Source organism: Hemiscyllium ocellatum, chromosome 19 (assembly GCF_020745735.1).
Source record: "Hemiscyllium ocellatum isolate sHemOce1 chromosome 19, sHemOce1.pat.X.cur, whole genome shotgun sequence".
NCBI classification, from domain to species: Eukaryota; Metazoa; Chordata; class Chondrichthyes; order Orectolobiformes; family Hemiscylliidae; genus Hemiscyllium; species Hemiscyllium ocellatum.
The window spans coordinates 12,718,729-12,733,423 of NC_083419.1; the positions used below are offsets into that span (position 1 = coordinate 12,718,729).

The following is a 14,695-nucleotide window of genomic DNA, read 5'->3' on the forward strand; positions in this document are numbered from 1 at the left end:
GATGCTGCCTGACCGGCTGTGCTTATTCAGCACCATACTTTTCGACAAATCTCCAGCATTTGCAGTCCCCACTTTTTCCTATTTTATTATCAAAGTCTGATAATATTAAAAAAGACAGAATTTTGTTGTTGTTTTCCATTAGATGAAAGGAAACAGTGAATTTATTTTCTTCCTCCTTCAGGCGTTTGGCTACTTTAATTTATTTTCAAGACTTTCCCTCTTTTTTTTGATCCAGTCCATCATTCCCCAGATCACTGACTCCCTCACTTAGACTGGATGCTGCAACCACTCTTCTATCCATCTGGGTTTGTTTGATGTTAATGACACGGGATTAGTTATCCAAAAGCTGAGGCATTGCTCTGGGGCATGAGTTCAAATCCCATCACAGCAGGTAGAATTTTAACTTAACTCATAAAATATTGAATTGGAAACGAATCTCATTAAACTATCATTGCTGTAAAGAAAGATCCCTCTGGTTCTCAAAAGTCCTTCAGGAAAGGACATCTTCCATCCTTACCCTGTCTGGCCTACATATGACTCCAGACCCACAATGATGTGGGTAATTCAGCTGCCTGCAGAGATGGCTTGAGCAAGACTCTCAGTTCAAGCACAGTCAAGGATGGGCGATAAATGTCAACGGTGGCTATATCTCATAAAAGAATAAAACAGAAGCTAGTTTGCATACATTCACTCAGAGTAAATGCAACTGAGTCAGGGTAAATGTAGAGCAATTGGGTTGGGGAATAGGGCTGGGTGGGTTACTGTTTGGAAGTTCGGTGTGGACTTGTTGGGCTGACTGGCTTGTTTCCACACTGTAGGGATTCTATGAGTGAACATGACACTGTCCGCACCTAATGCTACGTGCGATTCCAGTGGTTCTGTCTATTGGCATTCAACCCAAAGGTACTAGGAGCTGTTGTGAAACTGTTGACAGAGGAAGGAAATTGTTCTGTTTAAAAAGCTAAACTCCTGACAGGTGGAACAAGCCTCTTCAGTGTGAATGTCTATGGTTAGGGATTAATAGCGGCCTCCATTTTCTTTCACACTGCCTCTGAATTTGACTCGAGTCTCTGTGTTTCTCCCAACAGTGGCAGGCATGAACCACTTGCGAGAGAATGGGATAGTCCACAGGGACATCAAGCCCGGAAATATCATGCGTGTAATCGGGGAGGATGGACAGTCGGTTTACAAGCTCACTGACTTCGGAGCAGCCAGAGAATTGGAGGATGACGAACAGTTTGTCTCGCTTTATGGAACTGAGGAGTATTTAGTGAGAAGCAATTTTTGTATTTTAAATCAACAACTAGGATTGTAACTCAAAGATCGTAACATGGCCCCTATCGTTATGTCAGGCTTGCATGTTTTCTTTTGGTAGCTCCCACCTCCAGCTCAGATTTATCCTCCCTCTATCCCAGAGATATGCTGCTGCTTCTTGGTGCAGATTGAAAACTGAAGTTTGTGTGGATTTAGCTGAGCTCTTCATGCAAAGCAAGAAGGATTTGAATGTTAGGAGAGGGGCGGATTGATTGTGCTTGAGCCCTGTGTACACATCTACATTTTTGGTGGGAAAAGTAGGGAGGCCAGTTCTTATTTCGAAGGTGAGAGTCTAGGTAGGGTCGAGGATTTCTGAGTGTGACTGTTCAGATTAGCAAGGCAATAAGGAAAATGCCAAGTTCTGGGGTTTACTTCTGGAGAGAGAAAATTGAAAAGTGCTACATCTGTATAACATTTTGGTTTGGCCACTTTTCGAGCGCTTGCATACATTTCTAGTCACCATATGACACATGCCAACAAACTGCCTCATGCACAAGCTCTTGAGATGGTTATTGCATATTAAAAGCAAAGTTTTTACTTGTTTTACAATTAATTTATGTGACCACTGTAAAATAATATGACAATGTGAAGATTATTTAAAATACACTCAATGTTTAAACAAAAACACCACAGAGCATTTTGAGCTGCATGTGCACCCACACAAGTGTGCAATATTAAATCGATTTTTGAAATTTAAATTCTCCTTTGTGTTACACTTCATTAAAACATTGTCATTAATTGGTAATTGCAAATATGTGTGTCTGTAAGAGATATCATCGGTAATGTGCATGATATTTGGTGTCAGCAAGTGAGACCATTGTAGAAAAAATGCAGAGACACTGTTCAGGGTGCAGAGGAGATGAACAAGAATAGTACCAGAATAATGTGGGTTTATTTACCTGGAAACGATTAACAGGGTGTTTCCCACAACTGGAGGTCATTAATCTAAGATAGTCATCAAGGAATCTATGGAGAAGTGAGGAGAAATTTCTCTACACAGAGTGCTGAGATTACAGAACTTGCTGCTGTAAGGAGTAGTTGAAGCAAGAAATATTAGGTGAATTTCAGGGGAAGCTAGATAAGTAAATGAGGGAGAAGTGTTTGCAATGAAAAGTTTGGAAGCTGAAAGATAGGAGACTTGAATGGAACACAAATAATGCAGGGACTGGTTGGACCAAATTTCCTAAGTGTAAACCCTCGTAACATGTATTCCTGCCTTCCAATAGTCTGCTGAAGTGCACCTATTGATTGTTAGCTGAGGAACTGAGAATGACTGATCAAAGACCAGTCAAAAATCATGATCAGGAGGGTCAGCAGTTTGAGTTTTGTAAATACTTCCTTCAGTGTCAGTGTGGTTTGCAGGCAAAATCAGAAATCCAAATCAACATGACACAATGTTAGATTTTCGACAAAGAGTGAGGAACGGCAATAAATAGCTAATAGTGTAACGTGAGATTGGCTTCCATCAACGTGTTCAGAGTTGTTCTGATGTAAGATTGAAGTTGCTCCTTTTGAGATTTATGTCACATCACGCAGAGGAACAGGGATGCTCTAGTCCGATGAATCTGGTATTTGGGGCAGTTGTCAATTTACCGATTTCTTTATCGTAGGATTGCCCACACACCATTAAATATCAGGGGAGAGATGATGTTCTTAAAGAATTGTGTTTCCTAGCTTTCACCCTATCAATTTTATGTGAAAACTGATATGAGTAAGATCAAATTTTTATATCCATAATGTTGATAAATAAAGGCTGATGGAATCAGTTTGCAAGGCCTTGTTAGTCTTTATCCAATTATACTCCAGTCTAGCCAAGCACAACTAACTGAAGAATACCAATCTGATTAGCATCCAGATATGTATGAACGAGCAGTGTTAAGAAAACCTCAGCAGAAAATGTATGGAGCAACTGTCGATCTCTGGAGCATTGGGGTTACATTTTACCACGCAGCAACTGGAAGTCTCCCATTTCGACCTTACGAGGGACCCCGCAGGAACAAGGAAGTAATGTAAGTTCAAATATTTCTCTTTTATTGGTAGTGCTGTTTACTGCTAGGGTAAATCGATAAAATTTGTGGGGATCTTGATGTGTTTTATTTTAATGAAAGAGTGGCTCAATTTCTTTCTAGCTTTTTGAAAATCCTAGTCGATTGTCTAGTACCTTTTACCACTGAGATCTGAATAAGCGTCATCTGAGCTGGGAATGTGGCTTCATAATGTGTTTGGATGGGCAAAGCTCAAGGAGTTTATGACCATATAACTGATAGAGAGTGTCCAGATATGAATGTCATAACAATCAGCTTCAGTTATGATTTGTGTGCATGCAGTCAGTTTTATCAAACAATATGTTTAGAGATAAAATGGTGGCAGAACAAACCTCATCATCAATATATGGGGTTCAGAAATATGTGGATATATTTTGTGTGTATGTATATATGTGGATATATTTGTCAATTCAGCAATGTATATCAACTACTACCCCATCTCCAAAAGCTGTCTAAATCTTTAGTTGATGTTGTTTGTGAAGAAGCTAAAACCTCCCACAGGTTTATGTTAGCAGAACCAAAGAAATCCTGTTTATCACCTGGTCAAAGATCTGCCTTATGACTCTTCTCCTGGCTACTCATTAAGGCTGTGCCATTTGGGATTCTGTTGGATTGTGACATGCCTTTATTTCCCGCAATCAAATAATCTTCAAGAACGGTTTGATCCTCCTCAACCTCTGCCTTTGTCCTGCCCCCATCAACACTGAGCACGTCTTCCAACCTCACCTCCCCCCCCCCATTAATATGTTTCTTAACTGGAGGCTTAATGTCTCCAGAGTTCCGCTTGCTGTCTCCGGAACTCCCACTGCAGCATGTCTTTACATTCGGCCACCTCGCATCTTATCCAATCACTGCAGTCTTCTTTGATGACTCCCGTAAGTCTCTCAGATCTCTATTGGGGCGCTTTTCCCAAATCTTTGCATTCCAAATGTTTCCTTTATTGCTGATTATCAGTTCTTCTCCCTCTCTTACTGGCTACAAAGGAAGAGAAACCTGCCTCTTGAGTGATTACTCATCACCATCTTCGATATTCATTCCTCTACCTATCCATGGGAGCAGCTGCATGTACCACCCAGAAGATGTACTGCAGCAACTCACTGAGCCTCCTTCGACAAAAACCTCTCTACCCCATGAACTCTTATCATCTAGAGGCAGGATAAAGGCAGCAGATGTGTGGGGACAGTGTCCCCCTGCAACTTCTCCTCCAAGTCATACACCATGCTGATTTAGAATTTCATTGCTGTTCCTTCTCTTTTACTGGGTCACAATCCTGAAATTCCCTTCCTGACAGTGGACACTGTGAGTGTACCTGCCCTACACGAAGGCAACTCACCGCCACCCTAACGAGGGAAATAAGCGATAATGTTGGTGTGACCAATGAAGCCCACATATCCATGAAAGAACCTTTCCAAAAGCACGCTTCACTTTTCCTATGACACTGTCACCCTATCTCAGTTACACCACCAGCTCAGGATTTAGAGTTTCTAGTGCTTTCCCAAATCCTTTGGACTTTTTTTCTCAACTTGCAAAATCCATCCTTACAGCCTACCTTTCGAACTAGATTAGACTTACAGTGTGGAAACAGGCCCTTAGGCCCAACAAGTCCACACCGACCCGCCGAAGCGAAACCCACCCATACCCCTACATTTACCCCTTACCTAACACTACGGGCAATTTAGCATGGCCAATTCACCTGACCCGCACATCTTTGGACTGTGGGAGGAAACCGGAGCACCCGGAGGAAACCCACGCTGACATGGGGAGAATGTGCAAACTCCACACAGTCAGTCGCCTGAGTCGGGAATTGAACCCGGGTCTCAGGCGCTGTGAGGCAGCAGTGCTAACCACTGTGCCACTGTGCCGCCCAACTACTTTCATTTTGTAACAGAATAAGGTGTCAGTCATTTAAAACTGGAATTCCTCACTGTGGAGAGTTGTGGAGGCTAGATCACTGCAAATATTTAAAGAGAAAGCAGATAGATGGTAGAAATGTTGGGAAGTTAAGAGCGACGAGGAGCAGGCACCAAAGAGAAGTTGAGGCATAGGCCGTGATCTTGTTGAATGGTGAGGCAGGCTTCAGGGCCTGAAAGCTTACTCTTGCTATTATACCATGTATTCTTGCCTAGTTCTTCCTCTCATGCAGGTCGTACCTTGGCTGATCCGTGAGATATTTCTGACAATAAGATTTAGTTAAAATATCGTGGCTTGTGCGTATAATTGTGACTTTACCTTTGTAAAAGATCCAAAATTAGTTTGCCCTATGTGTCGTGTTTCAGGTACAAAATAATCACAGAAAAACCTCCAGGAACGATATCCGGAGTTCAGAAATCAGAAAATGGGCCAATTGTTTGGCATCATGAGCTGCCACTGTCTTGCACCCTTTCCAGGTAAGCCGGTGCTCGGGAAAAAACATTAGCTTACATGTTGATAATTGTTTTTGAATATGATCAGTGACCTTATGTAAATTAATACAAGGGTCAACATGTGGCATTTTGAAGATTACTTTAGGCTTCATATGTAGGTAGAGGTGAAAAATGGAGTAATTCCACTCGAATGTAAACTCTGTCTGCTGAGAAATGAATAAATAATAAGAAACAGTTTTAAAAGTTAAATTTGTGCCTTCTCCTCCTTTCTCCTGTGGTCTCCCCTTGTTTTTATGCTGTGTCTCTGACCAGCCATTACAGCTGCAGCCTAGTTCTGGGTCTGTTAGAAAAAACTGATTTTTATGTTGCCATGAATCTAGGTGTAGATGGTTTTCATGTGTATCCTCAGCTGATAACATATCAAAACAGTACGGTCCTCAGAATGGGGGAGCAGAATAATAAGCTAATGGAGATTTCACCTGTGTCCTCTGTATGATTCCCTGTGCTGTATCACTAGTGATTCCTTTGCCTGTTAGAATCTCAACATTTCTGTAACCACTGTGGTGATTTAAAACATGCCTGTGATGTGTCTCGTGTGTGGATGAAGAGAGTTGATGTGCTTTCCGCTGTTATGTGCTAGTTTGTTCTGTATTTTCAATACTATACTGTTGGTGAAGAAGTGGGCAAATTCTGTCAGTCTCTCCCTGTCATGACACAGTCTGTCCGTCCATTGGGTGTTGGCTGTGTCCCCTTGTGGTGACACATGGAAGTCGAGTCTCCTGTGAACTTAGTCTAAAGCTTTGGAGGAACTCTCCAACTGTGGATACAGGCCCGTAGGCATATGGACATGCCCTGGCCCTCATGAACCATACTCCCATCTTTGGACAGATAGTTCCACTGCCCAGTCATTGGGAGATTTGAAGGCGACATGGGTTAACCCTGACAAAGTATTTTAAGTGGAACCAGAACCAGACTGATCTCTCAATACGACATCCTTTGTTTTAGATTACTTACAGTGTGGAAACAGGCCCTTCGGCCCAACAAGTCCACACCGACCCACCGAAGCGCAACCCACCCATACCCCTACATTTACCTCTTACCTAACACTACGGGTAATTTAGCATGGCCAATTCACCTGACCCGCACATCTTTTTGGACTGTGGGAGGAAACCGGAGCACCCGGAGGAAACCCACGCAGACATGGGGAGAACGTGTAAACTCCACACAGTAAGTCGCCTGAGTCGGGAATTGAACCCGGGTCTCAGGCGCTATGAGGCAGCAGTGCTAACCACTGTGCCACCGTGGCGCCCGTCCTTCTGGCCACTCCTGTAGGAAAACCTCCTGTGCCAAATGTAGTACTCTTTCAGACTCCGTCTGGACAGTCAAGAGGGATTCCCTGAGATTTGGACAGCCTAGGATCTCTTTAAATTTTGCACTGGTTTGCAGTTGAGACAGAGTGTTGTAGTTTTTCTGCAGAGTTATAACTCTGTATGGCGACACCAGTTACAAGTGATGAGCCCAATTTGATCAGTGTAGGGAATGGGTGTTGCGGGATGTCTTGGACAGGGAGAGCTACCGTCATATCTCACTGGCTAGATGCTGTCCACCTCAAGTTGAGGTACCCCCAAATAATAAGGTGCTGACCTGCTGCAGTGCCTGCTTCATAAATACTTGGAGCTTCAAGTCTGTGCTGAGCAAGTGGTGGGAATCCATTGCACCAGACAAACAAAAGAAATTTAAAAAAAAAGTTTGCAAGCTTTCCGATTGGCAAGCTGGAACATCAGTAACATGTGAACGCAACTGAGTGTCTGACAGCTTGCAGTGAGTTGATCGTTTGCACTGTCGTCTTAATTGATTTAGAACTTGTTGGATGGAACATCAAGTCACTTTCCCAAGTGAGATGAGGCTCACTAGGACCTGATCGCTCAAAGAAAATCATTATGTTCACCTGTCAGGGAGAGTTCAAAGGAAATGACAGAGCAAGATGTAGGCCTCACTCTAGGGGCCTTGCTTCTCCCTTTGATGGAATGATCCACAAATATTTCAGGATGTGTTTTCTCCACCCTCTGTCAGAGCTCTGCTATGTCATTCAGATCTAATTTTGTTTGGCATTTATGTAGAAATGTGCTAGAAATAATTGGTGGAAAAACTTTTTTCTTTCATTTTGAAGTTATTGGTTTTGAAACAGGATGACATTTCACTGCTCTTTCTCTCCACAGAGGCCTGCAGTCCCTGTTGACGCCTATCCTGGCAAACATTCTTGAAGCTGATCAGGAGAAGTGCTGGGGTTTTGATCAATTTTTTGCAGAAACCAGTGATGTTTTGCACAGGATAGTGATACACGTCTTCTCTCTGCAGCAAGTGACATTGCACAAGATTTACATTCACAGCTACAACACGTATGTATAAGACCAAACGTGAAAATGGTGTAAATTTTAAATTGTAGCCTCTGCTTCCCAGTGGTCAATGATCCATTTAGAAAATGGCTGTGAACAGCAAAGCAAACTTGTCCTTGTGTTGTTCCTAGTCTTGGCTTGTCAAGGTGGTTTATTATTGCTTTTGGAAAGTCTGTCCTCTTAAATTGTCACTCCATCCATGCATGAGATGGCTGGAGCACGATTCATGGTATAAATTGGTTCTAATAAAACAACATTGTGTGGGCTAATATTAAACTGTGTTTTAAATTGAGAAATATGACCATCTTTTTAAAAGCTTTTAAAATGGCTGTAAAAGTTACCTCATAAAAGTAATGTGAGAGAATGGGGCATCTCCAATTCACAAGCATGTGACTTTCAAACACTTATAAATGAAGTCCCATACATGGCTGTAATTTTAAATATCCAATGTATGAACATTTCCAGTATCTATGAACAACTGCTTTATATTGTTCTGCGTAGTGTTCTGACTTGTGTACAAAATAACTTGGAAACGGCCTCAGAAACAGAACCCCTTCTCAACCTGAGTGGTGCCTGTATGAGTAATGTCTAATATACCCATTGACCTCTTGTGGATGTTCAGAGTCTCAGCTGTCCATACACATCTCTGTGCTGCTCTAGTATTGAAGGAGTGCTGTGCTGTCACTGATACTGTTTTGCTGATGAGATATTAGAACATGCCTGTTACATCAGGTGGACATGAAAGATGTTATTGTAGAGATTTGAACAACAGGAGGGCGGGTCAACCTTTGTGTCCTGGCCAGTATTAATCACAAAAGTAATATCCTGGGATGAATTCAATTGTATGTTTCTTTTCTTTCAATTAAATGCTTTCCTTAACTTCCCTGATTAACCATGATTGGCTTATCCCCTTCCTAAAATCCTCCTTCCTCCCTGGGATATATCTTTGCCGTGAACCATGATCTATTTTCTTAAACTTCCGCCATCATTCCTCAACTGTCTTTGCTGCTAATCTCCTTTCCCTGTCCAATCCAGCCATCCATGTCCTCATTTCTTTGTAATTATCCGTATTTAACCTTGCCCCAATTATTTCTGACTCATGAGCCTCTCTCTGAATGCTAAATTCTACCATGTTATGGTCACTGTTTCCTCGGGGATCTTTTGCTCTGACATCATTTCTGAAACTTGCTTCGTTGTAGATCACCAAATCCAAAAAAGCCTGAACACTAAGAAACTGTCCCGAATGCACTCTGTGAATTTTTCCTCATTGCTAATCTAACCATCTGCATGAGGTGGATTAGAAATAACTTATTTTGTCCACTTGTACACATACTGTGTGAATTATAATATTGAACTAATACCCTGTCCTCTGACATGTGTGCAATCTTTGTCTTCAGCTGATTGGAGAATTGGTGAAATAATGTGGATTCTTATTTGACAAAAGCAAAGTTTTACCTTAGCTGTCGGTGAAGGTTTGATTTCCACAGTGTGGTTAAAGTTCTAGTTATGGTATTGTCTTTCTTTACAGCACTCATCTATTTGCTGACTTGGTCTATAAACAGACGGAGATTGCACCCCATCTGCAAGAATTGATCTTTGAGGGCCAACACCTTGAACTGGAACCCAATATACAAGCTCACAATTTCCCCAAAACCTCTGAGGATAACCCTCTAATACTTGTGAGCAGAGAGGTCGTGAGTGCAGTGGGATTGATCTACCAGGAACGTACGTTTATTGATGCAACATTTTCTCAGTAAAGCTAAGTTTATGGCAGTATTATTTTTCATGGTGTGGGTGGGAAACTGATCGTTCTTTAGGTGTTATACAAGCTTCTGTTTAGTTTAAGAAAGGAGTGTTGAATTTTGGCATGACTACTGTGAATTTAAAAGCTTGGGATGAATACAGAAATACAAGTTAGATTCCCATTCTGGAGATAATCATTATTCACGGAGGTTTAAATCTAAATTTTATTGTTTAAGATTTTGATTTGCACATTAGCAAGTTTAAATATGCAGAGAATGAATTTGTTTACCACAGTTACAAACCATATGCTTGTATTCAATAGGCTTTTTATCCAAATATTAATGCACCATAAACATTGTGCCCTTTATGTGGGCTAATTTTTTGCTGTAATCACACTTTGATTGGCATTTCTACACAGTCAGTGCAGGGTTCACTGAGATAGACCTTTAGGATTGCCAACACTTGCTGCTTCGCAGTCTGTCTTCTCCATGTGTTTTCACCTCCCTGCAGGGAGTGAAGAGATACTACTTCACAACTCATCATTATGATACTGTGGCTTTAAAGGTTATTTTGTCCTGGTTTTTCTTTGAAGAGTGGTTGTAGGTAGAGGTCCCTAGCAAACTGGGGTAATGTAAACAGCTGAGGAAGCTTTGGTGTTTTTTTTAATGAGCTGACTGGGTGTGGCCAACTCTGTCAGATCCTGATTTCTGTGTTTTGGTTTTTCAGTAGCATCAGGGTCTCAGTAGAGTTAGAAACTTCAATGAATGTCTCCTGGCTGCTACTCTGACTGAATTTTCTCTTAACCTTTTTTTTCCTCTCCTGGATTGGAGAACAGTATGTGAGAATCTGTCTGAATGTTGCTTTTCGCCAAGGCTTGTGTTTATGAGATTTTGGTATATTGGAACAGTTAATTAGTAATCTGTTATCCTGTAAAGTTATTCTAAATTCCTTTCTTCAGTTGTGTTTTTAAACTACAGTGTATAAACAAATTGCATTTTTCTACATGTCAAGTAGTTTGACCAGTTGCATTGTAGCTGGAACATGGTACTTCACATTTGCCTGAGAAAACTTTAGGATCTAGTCTACTTTCTTAAAAATATTTTGAGGGGGTGTGGTCTGGTCCATAACATCATAAAATCTGGAATGTACTGGTTAAAAGAAGCAGCTTACAGCGGCTGGTGAGGGAAAATAAACTGGCTTTCGGGCTTTAGATCTTTTCTCACTGCAGACAAAAGGACTGTACCTCCCTTTTAAAGGTTCCAAGGCTCCTGGCTATACACATCCATAATTACTCAGCTACCTAGGAACCAGTTTCATAGCTGTTGGCAGTCACTGGGTATTTGTCAATGACATCTGGCCATCAGACCAATCAGGTATTTGTTGCTGACCGAATCTCATTTTGATGCCATTTCACCTGTATCTAAATGTTCCCACTGTGTGACCAAACAACAGCAAAAGCAATCTCTTCCACAATCCACGGTTTTTAAAACCATGCTCAGCAATGTAGAAGAAATGGAGGCGAAACAGATATTTTACCATAATTGTATCACTTTATTTACATGGCAGTCAATATGTGATTAAATGTGGTGACAGGTTTGAGATTTGGAAATGTGGCCCCTTCCCAAAGCCTGTCCATCTACAAGGTACAAAGTCAGGAGTATGATGGAACACTCCCATTTGTCTGAATGAGTGCAGCTCTAGCAACCCATATGAAGCTCGATACCTCCAGAGATAAAGCAGCCTGCTCTACAAACATTCATTATTTCCATTACTATCACCCATTAGCAGCAGTATGTACCATCTACAAGATGCAATGCAGAAATTCACCAAAGCACCTATGACAACATTGTTCTTAGTGATTCCTGATGAAGAGCTTATGCTCGAAATGTCTACTCTCCTGCTCCTTGGATACTGCCTGACCGGCTGTGCTTTTCCAGCAACACACTCTTCGACTCTGATCTCCAGCATCTTCAGTCCTCATTTTCTCCAATGTTGTTCCTAGGTCAATATCCTGGAATCCCCTCCCGAACAGCATTCTGGATGTACCTATACAAAAGGGCTGTAGTTTGAGAAGTCAGCTCATCACCACCATCTCAAGGACAACTAGGGATAGGTAATAAATGTTGGTCCAACCAGAAACACCCAAATCTTATGAATGAATTTTAAAAACCTATATGCTATAACATCTTCATCTTCTTCACTCCCTGCACCCTGTTGTCAGCCACAATGCATTCTGTTGTGTCAATCCTATACTCTGGAATTTTGTTCCCAACTCTTCCTTTTCATCTTCCTTCTCTTTTAAGACTCTCCTAAAAATGGCATCTTTGACAAGTGAGGCAACTTTCCAAACCTTTCCATTATTTGGCTCAGCATTTATTTTCTCTGATATTTGGGTGCAGAGCTTTAGAAAATTTATCTTTGATTAGAGTTTTTGAATATGCAGGTTTGAGATTTAGTAATATTAGACCAAACTGGAAGCAGAACCATGTCTATATTCAGCTGTGACCGTGCATTATAGTAAAAGTAGTCATGTTTTCTCTTGCAGTCTCACTTCCAAAGTTACATCCTCGTTATGATTTGGATCTTGACGTGTCCTGCACAAAGGTGAGGATTGTATTCATTTTCATTTAAACTTGATCCACCTTCACTTAAAAACCCTACAAATGTTAACACTCCATCAATTTGTATATTGTGCTTTCTCTCCTAGGGTATAACTGGCGTTGTCTGCCAAGCACAGAAAATAGCCTCCAGACTTTTGCAGTACCAGGAGCTGGTGCGAAAAGGTGTTCGGTGGATAATGTAAGGAACTTTTCTTCCTTATAGTGATGTGCAGAAGCTTGTCTCTTTATAAATGGAAAAACTAGTTAAGATCAAAACTGGAGTCATTTCCTTCAAGAGCTTTGGGAATTCCTTTTAATTTAAGAGCATGTTGTGTCAATCCATCACATGAAGAATATCCAGCATTGTCCCCAACCTACTCTTCCCTTGCTTTCTCCACAATTATTTATATTGGTGACTTTGCTTTTGCCATTCAACAGTGGAAGCTTTTAACCGAGTACTTGTTAACCTGTCCAGTTGGCATTCTCCTTGGACTTTAGTGTAAAACAGTGGACTCTCATATTTGTTAATGTGTTAAGAGTCCATCAAATTGTTCAACGGATTCAAAGAACTCTGCAGATTAAAGCAATATCTTCAGCGCATTACTTGGTCTTAGTTGGCAGTTGTTAACAGTTCCATTGTCAGGAATATAGTAGATCACATTCAGGACGGCTGATTCCCCCACCCACAGACCACAGTCTTGTAAATGTGTGCTCATGGAATGCATCCAAAATGCATGCATTCTGATAAAACTGTTCAGTTCTAATTTGTGCATTCACTCCTCTAGTCGAATCACCATGGACAACTTTCGTGAAACTTTGCACAAGAAGACTGAAGTTATTCTGAAGCTAAACTTCTGCATGGCCACTGTTGAGAGAGCCAGGAATATGTAAGTATTAGCATTGCTCACAATTGCTACATATCTCATCCCATGTCACTTCAGACTCTTTCAGTCAATAGACAGAAAGAAAAAAAGAGTCTCAGAGGTGCAAGGCCAGAAGCTGTTGTTTCGCCTAATCCTGTAAATTTAAAAACCTTTTTTTGTGTCTCTATGAAAAGCTGTTGACTTATTTAAGTCTCAAAATTGGCGCAAGAATATTTGGCATCATTCAATGTCATTGTTGCAACATTTCCAGTAAATTTTAATTAAAACTGCAGATGTTACTTGTTGTGGTAGAGCTGAAGTTTGGTGATGCATAAACTAGACGCAATTCTCAGCTGCACTTGTGAGCTTTGAGTGAAAGTTAATTAGGGTGCAGCTCCAACTTCACTTCACTCACATCATTTATATTCGAGAAACACTCTGTAATGTAGAGAAAACTTCTCACCTTTGTAAGGAATATTCTCAATATTTGCAAAAAAAGTGATTAATTCAAGATTATCAGCTTCCAGTTACTGTCAAACCAGTGGGTCAACATGTAGAGCTCAGGCCTGTAATCCAAATCATTTTGAGCAACTAATGAAATATCCATTGGGAGTTTCTCTTATCAATGTTAATTAAAATTTTAGTTTGTCTGGTTGAGAGAAATTCTAGCTAACAATGTCAGACTAGTGCTAACTTTTCTGTTTTTGCTTATGCACCTTGCACACTTGACAGATACAACAGTTTGCAGCAGACAAACATACTGTCATCGGAATTGGAAGAGATACCAGAAATTCACAACAAGCTTCTACGTGTGAGTAATTTATTTTGTGGAGATTAAGAAACCAACCATTTTCACTCTGAGTGCTTGCCCATTATGAACAAGTTGAACTTAAATTTTCTGTAAATGTTTACTGGGAACATCCAGGCAGTTAATACAAGTGAGGTTGTACAAAACATTGGTGAGGCCTCGTCTGGAGTACTGTGTCCAGTTATAGTCACCCTGCTACAAGAAGGATATTATTAAACTAGAGAGGGTTCAGAAAAGATTTACCAGGATATTGCCAAGAGTGGAGAGTTGGAGTTCTAGGGAGAGGCTGGGTAGGCTGTGTCTTTCTCCACTGGAGCATAGGAGGTTGAGGAGTGACCTTATAGAGGTTTATAAAATCATGAAGTTTGTAAGGTGAACGGCAAGTGTCCTTTCTCTAGAGTGGGAAACGTCAAAACCGCGGACATATTTTTATCAATGAGATGAGAAGAGAAATATTTCAAAATGACATGAGGTGCAATTTCTTTACACAGAGAGTAGTTTGTGTGTGAAATGAGCTTCCAGAGGAAGTGGTGGATACGGGTGCAGCTACAGAGTTTAAAAGA

At 41.0% G+C, this 14,695-nt stretch overlaps 1 protein-coding gene across 1 annotated transcript in view; it reads left to right on the forward strand.

Moving 5' to 3' along the window:
• The window catches only part of tbk1 (TANK-binding kinase 1), a 49,871-nt gene that overhangs the window by 15,493 nt on the left and 19,683 nt on the right, over window positions 1–14,695 (forward strand). The window contains exons 5-13 of the mRNA XM_060839654.1: window positions 1,089–1,270; window positions 3,163–3,323; window positions 5,636–5,746; window positions 7,942–8,121; window positions 9,647–9,843; window positions 12,407–12,465; window positions 12,569–12,660; window positions 13,247–13,348; window positions 14,057–14,135. Coding sequence (XP_060695637.1) covers window positions 1,089–1,270; window positions 3,163–3,323; window positions 5,636–5,746; window positions 7,942–8,121; window positions 9,647–9,843; window positions 12,407–12,465; window positions 12,569–12,660; window positions 13,247–13,348; window positions 14,057–14,135 — 1,163 coding nt within the window. The remainder of the gene's footprint in view (window positions 1–1,088; window positions 1,271–3,162; window positions 3,324–5,635; window positions 5,747–7,941; window positions 8,122–9,646; window positions 9,844–12,406; window positions 12,466–12,568; window positions 12,661–13,246; window positions 13,349–14,056; window positions 14,136–14,695) is intronic.